General features: G+C 47.4%; 2 protein-coding genes across 23 annotated transcripts in view; one reads left to right on the forward strand and one right to left on the reverse strand.

Moving 5' to 3' along the window:
• TRIM35 (tripartite motif containing 35) overlaps positions 1 to 3,146 on the reverse strand; it is a 44,580-nt gene extending 41,434 nt beyond the window's left edge. For all 8 annotated transcript variants that reach the window (XR_010113943.1, XR_010113941.1, XR_010113945.1 and 5 more), the window contains exon 1: positions 2,434 to 3,146. Coding sequence is in view for 4 of the 8 variants with exons in the window: in XM_055295792.2 (XP_055151767.1) it covers positions 2,434 to 2,868 (435 nt within the window). In the remaining 4 variants the exon portion in view is untranslated. The remainder of the gene's footprint in view (positions 1 to 2,433) is intronic.
• The window catches only part of PTK2B (protein tyrosine kinase 2 beta), a 149,248-nt gene continuing 131,620 nt past the window's right edge, over positions 3,080 to 20,707 (forward strand). For 3 of the 15 annotated variants that reach the window (XM_063610808.1, XM_055295776.2, XM_063610816.1), the window contains exon 1: positions 18,312 to 18,528. The gene's annotated coding sequence lies outside the window, so the exon portion shown is untranslated. Of the gene's footprint in view, positions 3,436 to 4,833; positions 4,917 to 10,290; positions 10,389 to 16,852; positions 17,303 to 18,038; positions 18,529 to 20,707 lie in introns of those variants that run through there. The other 12 variants (XM_063610809.1, XM_063610819.1, XM_063610814.1 and 9 more) reach the window with 10 other exon arrangements.

The raw sequence follows: 20,707 nt of genomic DNA on the forward strand, positions 1-20,707 counted from the left end.
ACTTTGCTATTCCTCACATAGTTAGTTGGCAAAGTAGTCTTTTTCTAAAGCACACATCCCATCACAAACTCCCCTGTTTAGAATCTTTCAGAGCTCCCCACAGCACACGACGGAAAACCCCCTCAGCGAGGCACACAGCTTCTTACCCAGTCCCTTCTTACCAAGTGGTGGAGGGAATCTTCCCATACCGCTCCCCCACAACCACCTACCTTGAATCACACAGAACTACATCTTGTCTATTGACTGTCTATGCCCCCTGCTCAAATGAGAATTCCAGGAAGCTAAGAAGAGGCCACGGCACACAACAGCCATCAGTACCCATTTGTCTAGTAAATGAGTGATTTGCACCCTGCATCAGGCTGACCACACTTGGCTCTCATTCTTCTCAGATCCATTTGGGACTAGACTACTCAGTCCCCGACATCATCCTGAGTGTCCACTGACTTGACACCATCATTCTTCTGCTAAAACCCCCAGCTGCTCTTCACAGCAAGGGTGAACCACAGGCCTCCTGGATCCTCCTGCACGTCCATCCTCATTCTAACTACCCTGAAATTCCCTCGGTGCCTGGAAAGTCAGGCTTTCCCACTTCTGGACCCTTCCAAATGCTGCTGCCTCTATCTGAAATACCCTCTTTCACCTGGCTAACACCTCCTCTTCCCTCGGGTCTCTGCTGGAAGCTCCTTGAGGCTGGAAATTGTCTATCTTGTCTCCTGCAGTATCCCTGGGACCTTGCAGTACCAGGCATCTGCTGGTGCGTGGCTCTCTGCTCTTGAATCCTGGCTTGGCCCCAACCTGAGGGCTGTGCCTGGGTGTTCTCAGCCTTGACCCCTGCCCATCTCCTGATCAGCACCTCGGCCAGCCAAATAGGGATCAGTCATGACCTGAACCATGATCCCTCCTTTACCTGGGCCCCAGACCCCAGGCTGGCCAGCACTTATGCCAGCTGTCCCAAATCAGGATCTGCCACTTCTGCCAGTGGAAACAGGAAAAGCATTGACAGGGACCCACGTTAAGCAAAAAAGATGACAGGAGTAATAGGGTTACTCATTGAGACATGCGTACTGACAGCATCTTTACATTCCCCTTCAGTTAAACTTTGTCAAATGCATTTGGAGTTGAACAGACTTCTGTATTTAAAAAGGTATTGCAAAAAAAGAAGGCAGGGCCACAGAGGGGCCCAGAGACCAGGCACTGGGGACTCGAGCAGCTCCTCCTCTCCAGTCCATGCAGCTTCAGGCCAGCTACCCAGTGTTCTCCCAATTGGGGCTCTGACTCATGCATTGGCAGGTGATGAAATAAATTCAATGTTTCACATTCTGGGTAATTTTTAAAAGTAACAGAGGCCAGGCAGAGTGGCTCACGCCTGTAATCCCAGTAGTTTGGGAGGCAGAGGAGGGCAGATCACTTGAGGCCAGGAGTTCCAGACCAGCCTGGCCAACACGGTGAAACCCTATCTCTACTAGAAATTAAAAAAAAAATTAGCCAGGCATGTTGGTACATGCCTGTAATCTCAGCTACTCGGGAGGCTGAGGCACCAGAATCACTGGAACCCGGGAGGCGGAGTTTGCAGTGAGCTGAGAGCACGCCACTGCACTCTAGCCTGGGCGACAGAGGTCTCAAAAAACAAAAAAGTGAAGTAACAGAAAATACCAGAGTGCCACGGACACGTTCAGAAAAGTTTTGTTTCAACTGATACATATGTTCTGGGTCACAAGGGAAAATGTATTGCTTCCTATGGGCTAAGATTAAACGTTTTGGAAAATGCTGAGTTAGGCTAACCATTATCTTCTGTTCATTTTTCCTTCCTATATCGAAGAATTCTCCATGTTAGTTTTGCCCTGTAAGTTGCTCCTGGGTTTATGTATAGCCACTAGAACTCTAGGTATGGAGATGCTGGTTTATAAACCAGAACAGGCCAGCCAGCCAGGGTCAGTGGCCTCTCCCCCAGATAATACAAACCGTGGGATCAGCTTGGCAAGTAGGTGACTGGTTTGGGGGAAATCTTAAGGCTTCACACCCCTGGCCAGGTCTGTGGCTCCTCCTCCACTTCTAAACTGAGTGTGCCAAGCTATAGGGCTCATGGGCTGCACCCACATCCGTGCCGCTTAAAGGGACCTGGGCCACACCCGGCTGGCACAAGGCGTGCATGGCCTGGGCCCTTCAGTAGCAAGTGTCGCTGTCTTGGGAACATCATGTAACCTCAGCTCTCACTTTCTGTTCGCATTCTCTTCTCCCAGTACGGGCCCCTGGGCCGACCTTGAAGAAGCAGGCAGCCCTGGGAACCTGGGTCGGAGAGGTGGGGTCCTGCATGCTGGGAGCGAGACGCGGGCACACGGGGCTCTGGCAGGCAGGAGGGGCGGGAGCCGCAGAGCCAAGGGGTTCCGGGTTCCAGACCCGGCTCGGCCGCCTCGTGCAAACCGCTGCTCTTACCCGAAAGTCGTGGGCAGTGTCCTTCACCGGCTGCACGCGGTGCCCCTGGTGTCGGGGGTCGGCCTGGCAGGAGCAGCACAGTAGCTCCTTGTCCTCGAGGCAGAAGAGGCTGAGCTGGCCGCGGTGCAGGCGGCAGACGCGCGAGAAGCGGTAGCTGGTCCAGCGCGCGCCCTCGGCCTCCTCGCGTAGCAGCTTCTCCACCAGGTTGTTGAGGGTGTGGTTGGTGCGCAGGTCGGCGGGCGACGCGCGGTCTTTGCACACCGGGCAGGTGGGCGACACCTGCACCTCCCAGCAGCGGCTCACACACCCGCGACAGAAGTTGTGGCCGCAGCGCAGAGTCACTGCGTCGCGGAAGGGGTCGTAGCAGACGGCGCAGAGCAACTCCTCCTTGAAGGAGCGGGAAGGCCCGGGGGACACGTCGGGACTCCGCTCCATGGCACGAGCAGCGGGCTCAGGCGCCCGGAACTTTTGCTCCGGCCCCTCCCACCCGCCTGGCTGCCAGCGCCCGCGCCCCGAGTGCTGGGAATCGCCCAGTCCCTTCCCCTAGAACGCTGAGAGACAGCGGCGCTGGCCAATCGTGCGGGGGGGAGGGGGGAGGAGGGCCGGAGGAGCCCCACCCACTTCCGGTGTGCACGGGAAATCCTGGGAGAGTGGGGCGGGCCTTTATGCCCGCAGTTCCCGCCTCCTCAGGTCCGGGCGGGTCCCTGGCCGGGGTAGCACGGAAGGGTCTCCCAGGCGGCGCAGTAGGGCTTCCGTGTCACTGGAAACCTACTTCCGGCTGGAAATGGGAAAAGGAGACTCTTCCTTAACCAATCCCCGGGAACCTCAGGCCCGCGGATGGGAGAAACCAGAGATCCCAACTTCCTGCTTCCGAAGTAGTGGCTGGGTCTTAAAGCACCGTGAGTGCAATCACCACTTGTTTGTAGCGCCTTTTTGAGGACCTATGCCACTCTTGCATTAGTCGTTTACTTATTTTGGCCAGTCTTCTTCTGCCCCGCCGCGGTAAGGAGAAACAAGAGAGGGGAGGCGGCAGAAGAGCTCCGAGAAAACCTGATTCTTGTCCTGTGGTTGAAAAAGTGAACAAGTCATCATGTTTCAAAGTCCATTTACTCATGAGTACAATGGCTGTAATATCTCTGTTTCAATGAAATGCGAGGATAAAGTGAAATAAATGTGGAAAGTGCTCATGACAAGCACTGTTTTAATGGGCAAGTGTCCATTAAAACAGTGAAATTGAGGACTTCTGCAAAGTTTAGCTGAGATAACTAGAGTTCATGCTCAATTCTTGCCTGGTACAGTAGGCCTGGATGGTTCCTTCAAATCTTCATTACTGCTTCAGTTTGATAACTTTACAGCCTCCGGATGCAGAATACTTTTCACACGATGCACTTTCATTCCTTTTCTATTGGGAGACAATTCACATGTGTCATGTTCTTGCATGTCTTGACAGAGCAGAGGCACTGACTGCCTTTTTCCAACTATCTTTTCAAGGATGTTTCTGCGTTGAATAGCCCTGAAAGGCAGTATTCTTGTCTCTCCAAAGATCTGGCAGACTTATTCCCAATTATAAGAGATTTGAGTTTCCTAAACTTGGGCCCCCTCTCCTATAATGCAACCTGCTATGGCCTTCATCACATAGTCGTGCAAGAATTAAGGCTCAGAAACTGGCCCCATGACAATACTGTGACTACTGTTATTGCTGTTAGTATTATCCTTTGTCTCTGACCCAGGAGTCTTATATCTTTTACCAGTATTCATGAAATTTTGGCATGCAAACTTGTTAGTGTTGAAACTCAGAAAACAATACCCCAAAATGGCCTCAAAAGCAGAAATTTTTCTCTGCCTTCCTGCCTTCCTGTCTCTCAGTTCCCCAAGGATAGCCATAGAAATTAGAATTCCTTTTCCCCAAGGCAGGTCATAGAAACCAGAACGCCTTTTTCCTAAAGCCAGTCTTGAAACCTTAAAATATTACTCTAACTTTCTCTCTGCCTTTCTGTGGAAAAACCGGCCATAAAGAAATTATCTGACTTACCTTGTTTGACTGCAGGCCACAAGAGCCCGATTCCCAAGAGGGTCCTGCCCCATACCTGTTAGGGGTAGAAGGTGTCTGAGTTAAGAGCAGTGAATCTGTATGGGTCTGCAGCAACCTCAGTTCTTGCCTTCTTAGAAGAAAGAATTAGACTGAGGGGCATGATATAGTTTGGCTGTGTCCCCACCCCAAATCTCATCTTGAATTGTAATCCCCATAATTCCCACGTGTCAACGGAGAGATCAGGTGGAGGTAAATGAATCACAGGGGTGGTTTCCCCCATGCTATTCTCCTGATAGTGAGTTCTCATGAGATCTGATGGTTTTGTAAGTGTTTGGTAATTCCTCCTATGTTCATTCTCCTTCCCGCAGCCTTGCAAAGGAGGTGTCATGCTTCCCCTTCACCTTCCACTGTGACTGTAAGTTTTCTGAGGCCTCCCCAGCCATGAGGAACTGTGAGTCAATTAAACCTATTTCCTTTATAAATTACGCAGTCAGTCTAAGGCAGTTCTTTATAGCAATGTGAAAATGGACCAATACAGGGCATAAGGCAGAAAAAAAACTGAGGCAAGTTTCAGAGTAAGAGTGGAAGTTTATTAAAAGTTTTAGGACAGGAAAGAAAGTACACTTGGAAGAGATCCAAGCGGGCAACTTGAGGGACAAGTGTGCCATTTAACCCTGATCCTGGGACTTCATATGCTGGCCCACTTCTGGAGTCTTGCTGCCCTCTCCCTTCATTCTTCCCTCAGTGTGAGCTGCCCGAATGCACAGTGCCCTCCTTATGCTTGGGAGGTGAGCATGCACTGTGTGCTTAGGAATTTGTACACATGCCCATCTGAGGCTTTCTTCCCTTTTCCAGTGGAATGCCCCCGGAAGGTCATACTCCACTATTTTGTCTCTTAATGTGCATGCCCAAGCTCACTCACCCAATTTCTGAAATTTTATTGGAAGCTGATTACAAATCTCAAGTGTTTTTATCTGTTTGGGAAATTGCCTATGCCTGGCACCTGCTTTAATATCAATTAACTCAATTAACACTTTAGTGTGACAGCTGTGGACCATCAGGGAATTGTCTGTCTCTGGCCCATCTGCCAAATTATCCATTTTAAAAAGGCAGTGTGATAACTGTGAAACCATCACCTGGCATTCTTGCTTGAGGGGATTGGGAAGGGTAGAGTCCTCTCCTGCCCTGCTCATGCCTAACTACCTGTAACATACCCAGAAGGAAGAAATGCATGTTCATAGAGGCCAAGAAAAATCTAGACAGACAGGCCTAGGTTCCCCACTCAGTTTATTAACATTAGCTCATAACCTTTTGTCCAGTTATATTTCTACACAGCTACTCATACTTTGTTGAACCTAAGCATGAAAATGAGCCATTTCCCCTGTATCTTTAGGTCTTCATTCTGAAGGCTCCCATGTCACATAAAACTATGATCAGGCCAGGCATGGCAGATCAGGCCAGGTGCCGGTGGTGGCTCACACCTGTAACCCCAGCACTTTGGGAGGTCGAAGAAGGCCTTGAACTCACAAGTTCAAAACCAGCCTGGGCAACACAGCAAAACCCCGTCTCTACAAAAAATACAATGAGCGTCGTGTGTGGTGGTGTGTGCCTATAGCCTGAGGCAGGAAAATAGGGTGTGGAGGCAGGGAACATAAGGCCAGTTCACACTTCAGTTGCGACAGGAACTATCCTCCCCATAGGGCGTAGGCCAAGTAAATGACTTTGTAACTTTACTTCATCCTCTCCATTTACATAGGGCGTACCCCAAATAACCAATGGAGTCCTCTAGAGGGTATTTAAACTCCCAAAAGTTCTGTAATGGGGCCTTTGAGCCCCTGTGCTCAGGCCGGTTCCCACACTGTGGAGTGTAGTTTCATTTTCTATAAAACCCTTCATGCCTTCCCTGCTTAGTTTGTGCGTTTTTTCCAATTCTTTGTTCAAGATGCCAAGAACCTGGACACCCTCCACCATTAACAGTCCCAGCTACTCTGGAGGCTGAGGTGGGAGAATTGCTTGAATCCGGGAGGTGGCAGTGAGTTGAGATTGTGCCAGTGCACTCCAGCCCAGGTGACAGAGCCAGACCCTGTCTCAAAAAAATAAATAAATAAATTTCTATCCCTTTCCTCTTCTTAACCTTTTTGTCAGTGATTTGCAGTGAAACTTCAAGGGGCGAAGGAGATGTTTTCCCTTGGCCCACACATTAGCTTGCAAGTAGGGTAAAATCTCAGACCTTTAAAGTTCTTAACAATTTCCTTCCACACTTTTCCTCAGAATAGTCCTTTCCTCACAATGACAAGGGATGAATACCACTAACTCTAATTGTCTTCAATGTTTCTTAAATGTGGTTCATAGTTCTCCTGCAATTACCTGGGGAGTTTTCTAAAAGCAGTTTCCTGGGCCCACTTTAATCTACTCACCTCTCTTGTGGAAAGTGAGGCCCAGGAATCTTCATTTTCACTTGCACGCTAGGTGATTCTCAGGTGCAAGGAAGTTTGAGAGCAATTATCCTAGATCTATTCACCCAACAAGTTGTTGGGTCTCCAGCTATGGTTAGTGGTTCAAAAATTAACCTTAGAGGCAATATCCAAAAAAGCCACAAGATGGGGCTAACAACGCTACACTCCAGCTAGCCCTCTCCCCTCCCCCCGCAGAGAATCTTACGTCATCTTATTCTCTTTCATTGTGTTCTCTTATCTATGTGTCCCAGTTGCTTTGTGAATCAATATGTGTTGCTTTCTATGTATTTCATTCTGTTCTTACCTGATCTTCCTTATTTTGTTGGTTTTTTTTTTTCTCATATTCTGAATGGGGCCACAAATCAAAAACAAGAAGGAAGAGTAGAAAGAACTACAATACAAAGGTTAACGTTAAACCAATAAGGCTCTTCAATCATTCTGGAAATCCAGAAAGGACTTAGTTCTAGTCCAAGCTCCACCACTACCCAGGGGCAAGACCTGGGGCATATTATTTCACTTTTCTAACTTGCTTTTCCTCCACTATAGAAGAAAATATGGAACTAATTGCTCCAAATTCTGACCAACTTAGACACTCTGAAATTGTTTTATTCTTTGCATATGGTGAGGGGGTGGGTAAGGGTGACTACGACTTCACCAGAGACCAGGAAAGAGAAATCTTGGTGACTAGAGCCAATCTGTCACCAATTTATATTTCTCCTTTCAGTAGAAAGGACCTTATTCAGAGGTCCTTATTGATGTTCAAGTCCTATGTATACTAGTTAATCTTCTGCAAGAGCTTACTCAAAAGTTCTCATAATCTCTAATTTCCTGCATCCCACCTCCCAAATGCCCTGCCAAGCACTGCCAGATTTCCAAACCCCTTGCTATCACCATGTAAATTTGTGTAAGGAATAACTTTTTAAATTGTTAAGAAAATAAATTCCCAGGTGCAGAGGGTAAAGGAGGAAATTGCCTTGTTTTTTTCTTTTTGAAACAGTGAACTAGAAAGTGGCTACTGCAAATAAAGCAGAGATTGTTAGATTACATAAAAAGGCAAGACTCAACTATATGCTGACTACAAGGAACTTACTTTAAATGTAAGCATACAGATTGAACTAACAGGATGGAAAAAGATATACCATGCTAATGCTAAAAAAAAGAAAGCTGGTATCACTGTGTTAATATCAGACAAAGCAGATTTCAGATAACAAAATATTGGGATAAGGACAACAGTTGCTAAAGTCAGCCGCAGGGCCGGCAGCAGCATCTTCAGAAACAGGCATCCTGGCACTGCAGACATAATAGACCTTGTTCATCAGAGTTACCAAGTAAATCTTTGAGGAAATCACTGTAGTCCGATGTACCTTTCCTGAGGCCTAAACTACAGAAACAAGGAGGGTGGGAGCTCTCAGTTGATCTGAATAATGCCGGGAGAACTTCTGTGAGAAATAGTGTTTAATCCAAGTAACTAGGGAAACACTGAGGGTGGTAAACTGCCTGCCTCTGGGTCATATTTGACTGCAAACATCTTTTATTTGACCTATACTTTTTTCTGTCTGTATCATTTATGATCTTTTAAGCGACATATAGATAAAATGCAACACAAAATGATTTAAGCCATAAGGGGGTGGATTATCTCACATACCAGGAAATCTGGAAGCAAAAGGCATCCACTGTTGGTTATGTCAGTGACTTTAGATTCATCCTCTCTCTGGTCAGCCTATGGCTTCCTTTTGGTTGGAAAATAACTGCAGCAACTCCAGCATCTTATCCTGATATGAACCAATGTCCAGAAATGAAATAAGGCCATTTCTCCCTGTATGTCTCATTTTTAGAGCCAAGAAACCTTTCTTAAAGCCTTCCAGAATACTCCCTTGCATCTTATTGGCCAGAACTGGGTCACATGTTCACTTCTAAATTCATCGCTGGCAAGGGGAATAAGACCATCATGATTGACTTGAGCTAATCAGAATTTACGTGAATCATGTGATGAAGGCGATTACCTGAGATACATTAGGGGCTCTGCTATTTATTATAAAAGAAAATTTTCTATTAGATAGGCAGTGACCTAGGCAATATTATGTCTTCCAATCCATGAACACAGGGTGTCTTTTCCATTTCCTGATGCCTTCTATTATTTCTTTCACCAATGTTTTGTAGTTCTTATCATGCAAGACTTTTGCCTCCTTGGATAAGTTTATTTCCAAGTATCTTATTTTTGATGTCATTGTAAATGGAATTGTGTTTTCTTAAGTTCCTTTGCAGATAGTTCACTGGCTGCCTTTGCGTTTTGAAAGGAGGATCTGGCTTCATTAAGCTTACTTTTCTGCATGGCAATAGACTTTTGAGCTGAATAGCAGCTGCTCCCTGTAGGAGGGACATTTGTTCTCCCATTTGCCACAGTTCCTATCCAGCCAGCTTCCCTCACATTCCCTGCTCGGCCCCTGTAGGCATTTCGGCTTTCGACCTCTTGTTTAGATCATCCACATGAAGTTACACATTGCTGCAATTCATTAGAAAGACACTGGAGTGGTACAGGAATAGACAGCCAACTTGGCAACTGGACACAACACAAAGCTGATTTTCCATGTTCCTGAAATTTATATTGAAGCACTCAATTATTTTATTGGAAACATTTTGGATGGGAATATTTCAGAAATATATTTTGTGGTTTTTTTCTCTAAAGCATGCAGAACGTAATATAAATCATATCTCATGATGCACCAAAATAGACAATAATACTCTACTGTGCTGGCTAATAAAGTAATAGGAGTTAATGAAGTATGCAGGGTTGTTTGTCTCTGTCCTGTAAATGGCCACAGATGTTTGTGTTTTGAGGGCTCTTGCACATGCTAGGCATTTTTTTCCTATCTAGAAGTTCTTCTTGCTCCTAACAATGTATTTGCCTGCAGCAATCTGCTTTCACTTCCTAGTTGATGTTTCCTGCACACGGTGGGCTGGGACCAAATCACCATGCTTGTTAAAATTATGGAATTCGACCCTGGCAAGCAAGGTTTGGGCAGTCACTCAATGCTTCAGAGCTTATCCATGGGATGTCGGGGACCAGATGAGCCCACTCACAGATGGGTGTTAGGGGTTCAGAGCCAAGAAGACTAAAGTCATAGAGCCGATTCAGAGTCGGCAGGGCATCAGGGCAGTCTCCTTTTCCAGGCAGCCACTCTTTCTAGGAGCACCCTGCAGGCCAGCCCTGCAACGACCTGGGGAGTTATGGAAATCCTGAAGCATGCCCAATAGCTGCGGAAACCATGTGTCCTCTGTGGCAACCACGTGTCCTCTGTGGCAATGAGGCTTTCTCTGCATGGTTTTTGTTTGTTTGTTTTTGAGACAGAGTATTGCTCTATTGCCCAGGCTGGAGTATAGTGGCATGACCTCGGCTCACTGCAACCTCCGCCTCCAGGGTTCAAGCAATTCTTCTGCCTCAGCCTCCGGAGTAGCTGGAATTACAGGTATGTACCATCATGCCCAGATAATTTTTGTATTTTTAGCAGACACAGGGTTTCACCATGTCGGCCAGGCTAGTCTCAAACTCCTGACCTCAAGTGATCTGCCCGCCTCAGCCCCCCAAAGTGCTGGGATTACAGGCGTGAGCCTTGCGTGTTGTTCTTTAATGGAACAATTAAAAATGCTCTTCTGTGTTTTCCATCCTTCCAAAAATTGGCCCAAATCAATTTTTCAGTGGTTTAACTATGTCTTTATTTTTCCCAAAGAGATTCACGTTGGATTATTTCCAAGAGCCCTTTTTTATCCTCTGTGGAAAGATCTTATTTTGTTCATTCATTTTAACTTTTTCATTATGTGCATTTTCAAATGCACTCAATATTTTAGAGAGAACAGTATAATTAACCCCCACATACCCATCATTCAGCTTGCATTATTATCAACTTTGCTATTTTCGTTTTATCTCTCCCCTCTACAGATTTTTTTTTTTTTTTTTTGATGGGGGAGGTGGAATATTTTAAAGCAACCTTTTTTTTTTTTTTTTTTTTTCAGGAACCCATCTTAAAAAGTTACAACAGGGCGGGGCATGGTGGCTCATGCCTGTAATCCCAGCACTTTGGGAGGCCAAGGTGGGTGGATCACAAGGTCAGGAGATCGAGACTGTCCAGGCTAACATGGTGAAACCCCGCCCCTACTAAAAATACAAAAAAATTAGCCGGGCCTGGTGGCGGGCGCCTGTAGTCCCAGCTACTCGGGAGGCTGAGACAGGAGAATGGCATGAACCTGGGAGGCGGAGCTTGCAGTGAGCCAAGATTGTGCTACTGCACTCTATCTAGCCTGGGCGACAGAGCAAGACTCTGTCTCAAAAAAAAAAAAAAAAAAGTTACAACAGGACATAATATCCATTAATGGTCAGTTATGAGCTATAGCAATAGCAAGGAAATGCACATGTATTTCTAGTTTTTCTAACAATCCCATAAGGTAAATTAATCCCATTTTATACATGAGAAAATTGAGGTTCTGCCTTAACTTGTATCTAAAATAAAATAGGATAAATGGTGGTGTATTAGCTAGGATGCTCTGAAGAAAAGAAAAACACTGCTTATTTCTCTGTACTCTCATGTACCACTGAACAGTCACGTCTGATGCTGGATGTGCAGGAGTTTCTCCCCACCACCAACTGATTCGCCAGTGAACGCCAGCTGGTGAGACAGCCAGGTGGGAAGGGTCCCCAGAGAAACTCCAGTCAGCCTGTATACTGGGAGGAGTGTACACTGGGGTGGAGCCACAGAAGTTCCTGCTGTTTGCAGTGGGGAGGAGCCTGGCCCCTCCTTTTCCTAGGTGGTACCTGCGATTCAAACTATGAGGTAGAAAGCACATAGGGACTCCGGCTTTGTGAAGGTCCCCTGTTGCCATTTTTTTCCCTCTTCACCCAATAAAACCCTGCCTTACTCACCCTTCAAATTGTCTGTGAGCCTAATCTTTCATGGCCATGAGACAAGGACCCCGTCTTTAGCTAAACTAAGGAAAAGTCCCACAACACTGAGTGTCCCATAGTTCAGCTCAATTCAGACACTATCTACCTGGAGATAGCATCAGATCCCACAGGCTAAGGGCTCAGTCCCACAAAACTGCCCCAACTCCCCACCCTGCAACCCCGCTCCAGCTTCAGATGCCAGTAGCAAGTCCCAGATTGTGGCCTGTGCTTCCGACTGACTGACTGTACATCAGGGTTCCCATGACCCTTCCTTAGGTTTGATTAATCTGCTAGGGTGGCTCACAAAGCTCAGAGAAACACTTTTCTTTCTTTTGTCCTTTATTAAAAAGGATATTGTGAAGGATACAGATGAGCAGCCAAAGGCAAGAGATGCACAGGGTGAGGTCTGTGGGAAGGGGCGTGGAGTTTCATGCCTTCCCTTAAAGTGCCAACCTTTGAGAACCTCTGCAAGTTCAGCTCAGAACCATGACCATGTTCTTTTGAGTTTTTAGGGAGGCTTCTTTATGTAGGCATGACTGATTACAGTGTTGGCCATGGGTGATCAATTCAACCTTCAGCCCCTTTCCTTCCCCAAGTTTTAGGGGTAGTGCTGAAAGTTCAGCCTTCTCATCACGGCTCAGTCTTTCTGATGACCAGCCCTCATCCTGAAGCTATCTAAGGGAGCTAAGATATCTAAGCCACCAGGCGTCTCATTGGCATACAAAAGGCACTTTTTTTTTTTTTTTTTTTTTTTTTTTTTTTGAGGCAGGGTGTTGCTCTGCTGCCCAGGCTAAATTCATCCAGTGGTGCAATCATAGCTCATTGCATCCTCAATTTCCTGGACTCAAGCAATCCTCTTGCGTCAGCCTCCCAAGTAGCTAAAACTACAGGTGCATACCACCATGCCCAGCTAATTTTTGTATTTTTTTGTACAGATGAAGTCTTGCCACGTTGGCCAGGCTGGTCTCGAACTCCTGGCCTCAAGCAATCCTCCTGCCTCAGCCTCCTAAAGTGTTTGGATTATAGGCATGAGCCACCATGCCTGGCCTCAAAAAAACATTCTTAACACCCCAGAAATTCCAAGGGTTTTAGAAGTTGTGTGCAGGGTCAGAGACCAAATATATATTTCTTATTATGTCATAATATCACCAGTGCAGTTCAGGCTATGGTAACAGAAAGGCCAAAATGAAGTAACCCAAGCAACTTAAATTTCTTTCTCATGTAAAAGTTAAACTAGGTTCTGACTATGTCCAGGGTAAGCGTGGTGGCTGGGTGACATTAGGTACCCAGATTCTTAACATCATAGACCGGATGGCTGCTCCAGGTTTCATTGTCAGGTGGAGGTGGAAAAGATAGAGTGGAAAATATTGGAGGATGTGCTCATTCCCTTGAAGGGCATGATTCTGGAGGTGTGTGCATAGCTTCTACTCTTCAACCGTTGGGGAGAACTTAATCACATGGTCGCACCTGGTCACACCTGCAAGGAAGACTGGGAAATGTAGTCCTCATTTTGGGCAGCCTGTGACCATCTGAAAGTCAGAGATTCCATTATTAAGGAAAGAAAAGAGAAAGTTCTTTTTAAGTTGAGGGCATGATTTTGAGTTCCATTCAAGCCATACTCAACTTATTTTGGCCTCAACTGTGGCCCACTTGGTAAACATAGTGATGTCTGGTTAAATTAGAGGCAGACATCCCTTGGTGATGAAGTACTTTTTTTTACTACTTGTACCCATAAGTTTTTCTTTGTCCCTTTTTTTTTTTAATGGAATATCACTCCTGTCGCCCAGGCTGGAGTGCAGTGGCACAATTACAGCTCACTGTAACCTCCGCCTCCCAGGTTCAAGCGATTCTCCTGCCTCAGCCCCACCGAGGAGCTGGGACTACAGGCATACGCCACTATGCCCAGCTAGTTTTTGTATATGTCCATTTTTTTTGTTAGAATACTTATAACCATACTATTCTTTTAAAATAAAATGTATTCTACATAATAGTAAATTTACATGATGTAATTTAAATTACATCCTTTACAATGGAGAGATGCCAGTTATGTAATATCGCAGCCCTGCCAATGATGGGTTTTGATTCAGTCCTGCTCTTTACCACCTGGGAGGCTGTGAATAATTTATTTACCTTCTCCAAGCTTCCTTTTCCTTTCCGCAAACCAGGAATAGGACTAGCTACTTCATAGATGGTTGTGAAGACAAGCTAGACGACAGATGAAAGTCCTTGGCACAGAGTGAACACTTGATAAATTATATGGCAGATATGTATGTACTATCTCCCCATGAAGCTTACTTTAATTGCTATCATTTCTAAAAATTATAGCCATAGAATTTTTCATAGCATTTGTATACCTATCAATTAGGGCTTCACAATACCCTGGGAAACAGGTAGAACAGATAATACTTATTTTTCTACTTTTCTAGATTAGGAAATACAAGCTCAGAAAGATGGATTCGCATGCCCAAAGTCACAACCTCTTCCCTCTTGACTGGACCCTTCCTATGAGCATTGAAACCTGCTCTACTGGCTATCATCCTAAATGACAAATCAGTCCTCTTTCAACCCACGACCCCCTCCAATACCCCCTGGTCTCAATTGCCCTTGGCAGTCAAGCTTTTCAGGACTCATCAGCACATGCCACCTCTGTGTCTTCACTTTCAATTTACTTATTAGCCCACCTCACTTGACCTTTGGCTCTTCATTCATTTGCTCCTGGTAAGAGCTTCACTTGAAGTCCTCTGCTGTCTCTGACTCTTGCCTTAGATAAGCTTATCCATTCTTGTGGTTTCAAATGCCATCCCAAAAGTTAATCACCAGCTCAACCACCTTTGTGATCTCCAGTTAGTGAAAAGATAAGAAAACCTGAACCAGGATGGGTCAATAGGACAGGAAAGAAAACAAGGAATAGGAAAAATGTTTGTGGGGACTCCCAGGACTTAGAGATTGGAGATTGCATGGCTGCAGGGTAAGGAGGGAGAGGGAGAGTCAAAGGTGACTCATCTTTTGTTAACATTGACGGGGAGGGCTGGAATGGTTCTTGTTTGAAGAGCAAGATGAACCAGGGTTATAGACCTGAGTTTGTGGTAAGAGTGGAACATCCAAATGGAAGAGTCCAGCAGCTGAAAGGACATTTGTTCAAAGGCCTTTTTCATTATAGTTTTCTTCTTCTTTTGATCCAGTTACACATCCCCCGGACACCCCCACAATTAGGGCCTCCCACATGGTACTTGGTCAGCTTGAGATACAGAAGCAGAAGGGAAATATTTTTCTTTTCTAACTGGGGTAGATCATTATTGCAACCTATGCCATATGGACAGCATCACCATGGATAGTATCTTTTAGGGATTTCCATGGAATTTGAGGGCTCCTGATGCATTTCTGATGGTTTTTTTTAAAAGGCGATAACAGGCAGAAATGCATGACCTTGTCACCTGAGTTGCTTGTACATGACACTGGACAGAACCTAGGGAGACCTGATGGCGGAGTTGGCCACCCCAGAGAGTTTGTCAATGTCTTTTTCATTTAAAAACCTATGGGTTTATGATTCTATGAGGTAGATTTGGGAGATTTTTTTTTAAAGTGCTGAAGAATTCAAAAACCTCTGAAAACTCACCTTTCCCAGAATTGGTCCCAGCAAGATAAGATGGTAGTTCATTTATGTGGCCACACAGGGGCAGCATACACAAACTCACCTTTTCTCAAACAGGTCTTGATTGTCTTTGCTTTTAGTTCCCACTGCCACCTCCTAGTACAGACTCTCAACAACTCACCCAGGTATCTAACTTTTGTGCCACTCGGCCTTCATCACTTCATTTCCAAGAGCAAGAATACGGAGGGGACACCCACTGCCAGATGCCCTCTGACCATGTCCTTGCCATGTAGTCAATTACCTGCCTCCTCATCCCCACACCTTCCCTGCTAACTTCAGTTTACCTCTGTCTGACTTGCCTCTCCCACCCCTGGCCAAGTTCTCCCACCTGACCACCTTCTGACCTGCTGACCGCTGTGTAGTCACCAAGATTACCTCCAAGACGCTGAGTGCTGGGAACATGACAAATCTGTGAATAGCACGAATGGGAAGGGGTGGGGGGCTCCAGCTGTCAAGGCTGGCAGTGCCCATCAATGGGTTGTGAGCACTATGCTGGGCAGGTAGGCCCTAGCTGCAGAGTCTGATCTTCAGTGGACCCAGAGTGGCATCCAGCCAATAGCTGTGGGTAGTCCACCAATTATACTTTGAGAAACGTTGACTTCCTAGCTTTGTTAACTAACCTAAGTCTCCAGTTTCTTTTCAGAAATGAGAAGGAGTCAGTGCAATCTTGGAAACTGAGTGCTTCCTCAGCACAACTCCAGGGGGCGCCATTCTCAGAAAGTACATTGTGAATAGCACCCTCTAGAATTGTGCAACAGGGCAGCCCTGGGAATCAGATTCCAATCCTGCACGGGACACAGAATAAAGAAGCTTGGGACAGGGGCTCTGGAGAGGACATTGTAGGATGAGGGTGATGCTGAGTACACTCCACCTTTTTGACCTTATGCTAAGTCCAGGTTACTTCCTCCTCCTACTCAGGAGCAAGTCTGGAGTTTTCCTAGGGATAGGGAAGAAGTGTTGCTAAGTGCCCTTGAGTGCCCGCTCACATATCACTGGCCTGAGGAAAGAGGGGACCAGCCTCTGGGCAGCCAGGTGGACTCATGTGGAGACGAGGCCCCTGGAAGGGGCTGTCCAGCATCTCTAACTATTCTTGTGCTGTCCTCAGACCCTACTTGGTCACAGCTCAGGGACCTGGTCTTCAGTGTTCAGGGACCTGGACCGGTCATGCCAAAATCCCTGGTGGTATTTATGATTTTTCATGCCTGCAAAGGGACTGGGGCCACTTTAGGACATGGAGCGATTAGGACACAGGTGCTCAGAGTACCATGTAGATAACATTTGCCACTGCGGGGGTTTTTCCCCCGCCCGCCCTGCCTTCCTGCCCCCCGCCCCCCCCGCCCCCCACACACACCTTTTGGCCTCCAAAAGGCTGCAGGTGGAGTGGGCAGAAGATGGAGGGATGTTAGAAATTGGGGAGTTAACTGCTCACAAGGGGCACATAACATCCAAGGATCCCATTTGCGGCCGGGGGAATGGCAGAGATAGCCCCCCAGGTCTGCCCGGCGCTCAGGGAATTGGTGGCAGCATCTATTTCAGAGTTTATGGTAAGAGGCTGGAGCCGGCACACACAGACAACACACCCCACCCTTTAAGGAAGTGGGGAGGAGAGCAGCAGGGGTGTGGTTAACAACTCAGAGGAGGAGGGAGAATCTAACCTGTCAGCCCTTTTACTCAGCCACAGCCTCCGGAGCCGCTGCACACCTACCTGCCCAGCCGACTTACCTGTACTTGCCGCTGTCCCGGCTCACCTGGCGGGGCCCGAGGAGCAGTCGCTGGAGTCCGCGCCTCCCTGGGTGAGTCCCTCCCGCCAGCCAGGGCTGAGCGCTGCGCCCGGCAGAAGTTGGAGGCTTGACCGGGTGGCAGGGGTTGGGGACAACAATTCCGGTATCCTGGGCACCTGAGCTGGGAGTTCCCGGAGAAACGGCCAGACCCAGGAAATCGGAGCCGTGGGTGCTGTGCACACGCCCGGAGCTTGCCAGCCTTCCGCGGGGAAGAGGGATTCTATTTTTGGAGTAAATTTGACACTATAGGGTGTTTCTCCCTCTTTGTCCTCTCAACATATTCAGACAGGGGAGGCTGGGGGAGGCTAGGGGTGAAGGTGTGAGGGCACAGCCAGGCTGCTGCCTCTAAAGGTCAGGTTAGGGAGCCACGGGGTTTCAGCTCCTGCCTCAGACCTCTGACTGTTCCTGCTCCCGCTCCCCGCTCCTTCCCGGGCCCTTCCGCAGCCCCTGGGGTCATAGTCTCACCCCCAGCCCACCCTAACTCTCCTGCAGCCACTCCTTGCACCTGAGAGGTCATCTTCTGAATCAAGCCATGGCTGGAGGAAAGCAGGGGTGTTCTGGGGCACAGGGGAACTCGTGTGTGTGTGTGTGTGTGTGTGTATGTGTGTGTAGTTAACACTGGCCACTCTGGTTCCTTGAGAAGCCGCCTCCTGAGTGCCACTCAAGGGTTAAGTACGGAGCTGCCTCTGCCTGCTGTCAGGCTGCGCGTGGGCACCACTTTGGGTGGGTGAGCGTGGAGCGGCATATGGGTGATGTTCTTCAAGCCCTGCCACCTGCCCTAAGCCTCGGCCACATGACACCGGCATCTCCCTATACCCCACACTGGGAGCAAAATCCAAGTCCGCTCATTTAAGGGGCCAGTGGAAGGACAAGAGCAGAAAGTTGTGCCTAGAGGTGGCTTTAGACAGGAGGAACTCGGAAGCTGCGCTGTGGCTGGGTCTGAGCCCACTGGGGCAGTGCACATGGCATGACCCAGTGGTGGGTGCTGGGAGGCCCCTCCACGTGGGATGCTCTCTGTTCACCCTGAGTACTGTTGCTGAAGGCCCTGTCTTTCACAACCACTCTGGGGGAGGGAGAGGAGGACACTGATGAAAAAGTGACTAAAGACAGAAGGGAGGAAGGAAGTAGTCACATTGGAGAGCCCCAGCATTGGCGGGACAGTCTGCAGTCACTCATTCAGGAGGCACTCACTGGCTTCCCACCTGCAGCCAGGTGCAGGTGCAAGGTGTGGGGACAAGGTGAGTGTGCCATGGCCTCTGCTTACCAAGGCAGTGTGGGATACAGGGTGGTTGAGGAAGGGCTGCCAGGGGAAGGTGCAGGGTACTATCCAACCCTGCACTAGAGGGCTGTGGGGGGAGCCAGTCAACAATGGCCAGGAGGGCATCCTGGCAGAAGTGACTCCAAGTTGAGAGCTAAAGGATGACTAGAAATTAGCGCAAGAGAAGAGGGGAAAGAACAGCAAGTGCAGAGACTGGAGGCTAAAAGCAGCAGGAGGCTGGAAGCAACGGGAGGCATCCAGGAAAATGAAAGTAGCTGGGCTTGTTGGGAGCCTAGAGCGTGCAGGAGCAAGGGGAAGCTGCAGGGGTGAGTGGAGACCGCTCTAGAAGGCTTTGGAAGGCCTGCCAGGCTGCCATGGCAACTTCTGTTGGAGCAACACTTGGGACCTGGAGCCAGGCAGGAGACTTCCCAGCAGGAAGGGGTTGCCAGATTTAGCCAATAAAAGCACGGGACACTCAGATTTGAATTTCAGATAAGCACTCAATGTTTTTTTTTTTTTTTCAATACAAATATGTCTCATGAGCTACATGGAACATACTTATACTCAAACGTGATTCACTGTTTCTCAGAAATTCACATTTAACTGAGTGTCCTGTATTTATCTGGCAACCCTACTCTAGGAGAAGCTGAGGTTGGCACAATGTTGGGAAGTAAAGGCTGGAAACTGCCCAGGCACTCTGAGGACAGTCTCAGGTCTATCTTGTAACCATTCCTCCTGGATTTTATTTTTGAGCTCATTCACTGATTGACCCTATTATTTAAAAAACAAAAAATCAATTCCTTGGTCAGTTTATTCATCTATACAGGTGAAGGAGTATGGTACCTCAGAAGAAACAACATTAAATCCAGACAGATCTGGGTTCAAATCCATGTAGACTGGTGAGCCTCTCTGACCCTCAGAATCCTCTTTTCTGAAATGAGGGCAGGAGTATCTGTGCAGGTGGTTGGGAGGATCCCTGATAATGTATGTAAATTGCCTAGTGAGTACTAAAGGAAACACAGTACATATTGAATTTTGCAACACCTTCACAGGGGTGAGCAAAGCAACAGCCACAGAGTGCTTGGGTTCATTTACTTCCACAAGTGAGCACTTGGAGGTCTCAGGTGAAATACATAGTAGGGTTCATGCTTCCAGTGAGAACTTGTGGGGTTAGCCCTTGGGTTGGGGAGAGTCTGCATTATGTTTTTAGCTTTGCTACTCCCTTCCCATATGACCTGCTTCGAGGGGTGGAGATATAACACTCTTCTTGAGGGATGGTGGGTGGGCAGAGAGTGACTCAAAGTAGAATTAACTGAAGGGAAATGTGAATGAATTAAAGTAGAGAATCCACATAAAATATTCAGCGCAGACAAATGCGCCATGAAATTTGGCTGTCATGATTCCCAGTTTTAGGATGAGTTCCTTATTAGAAAAGTAGCGCTGAGAGATAGAGGAAGTGAAGGTGCCTTGTGAACTGGATTTTGACTTTAATGGGAGCATTTGTAACAGCAAATTAGGGTCCTCCTAAAAGAGAACCTAGAGGAAGTCAAGAATTCGTTAAGAGAAAGAGGAAATGGAAAGTGTGTTTCCCTTGCGGGAACGGCTAGGTTAAAAATGGTCCTTCTTTCCAGTGGCTAAATCTCCCCATCCCCCTGTGATAAACATTTTGTCCCCAGGCCCTTGGATTGTTTGCCCAAGTGGTGTTGAGAGAGACCCTATGGCGTGAGAGGGATAGAGGTGTTCCACTGATGAAACATTCAAATGAGCCTGCACTTGGACATGTGTCTTGAATATTTGCAAGATCAAGGTTATGATAAGTCCTGCATAAAAAGACACGTGTCATTGCCTGAGTATGGCTATAGAGCCCATGCACATTCTCAGGGAAACAGCATTCCACATTGAGTGAACCTTGATGTGAGTGCAGTTTGGGGACCAAGCAGGTCGTTCAGAAGGCATAGCCCTTCTCATAACTCTAGCCAGGATGGACCTAATTCATTCTAGACTAGGCAGTGTCCAACTTAGAGAAGATCTTCAAGGAAGGAGCCCTTGTTGCAACCTTTTTTTTTTGAGATGGAGTCTTACTCTGTTGCCCAGGCTGGAGCACAGTGGCACGATCTCAGCTCACTGCAACCTCCACCTCCTGGGGTCAAGTGATTCTC

The sequence above is a fragment of the Symphalangus syndactylus genome, chromosome 10 (assembly GCF_028878055.3).
Source record: "Symphalangus syndactylus isolate Jambi chromosome 10, NHGRI_mSymSyn1-v2.1_pri, whole genome shotgun sequence".
Classification (NCBI taxonomy): domain Eukaryota; kingdom Metazoa; phylum Chordata; class Mammalia; order Primates; family Hylobatidae; genus Symphalangus; species Symphalangus syndactylus.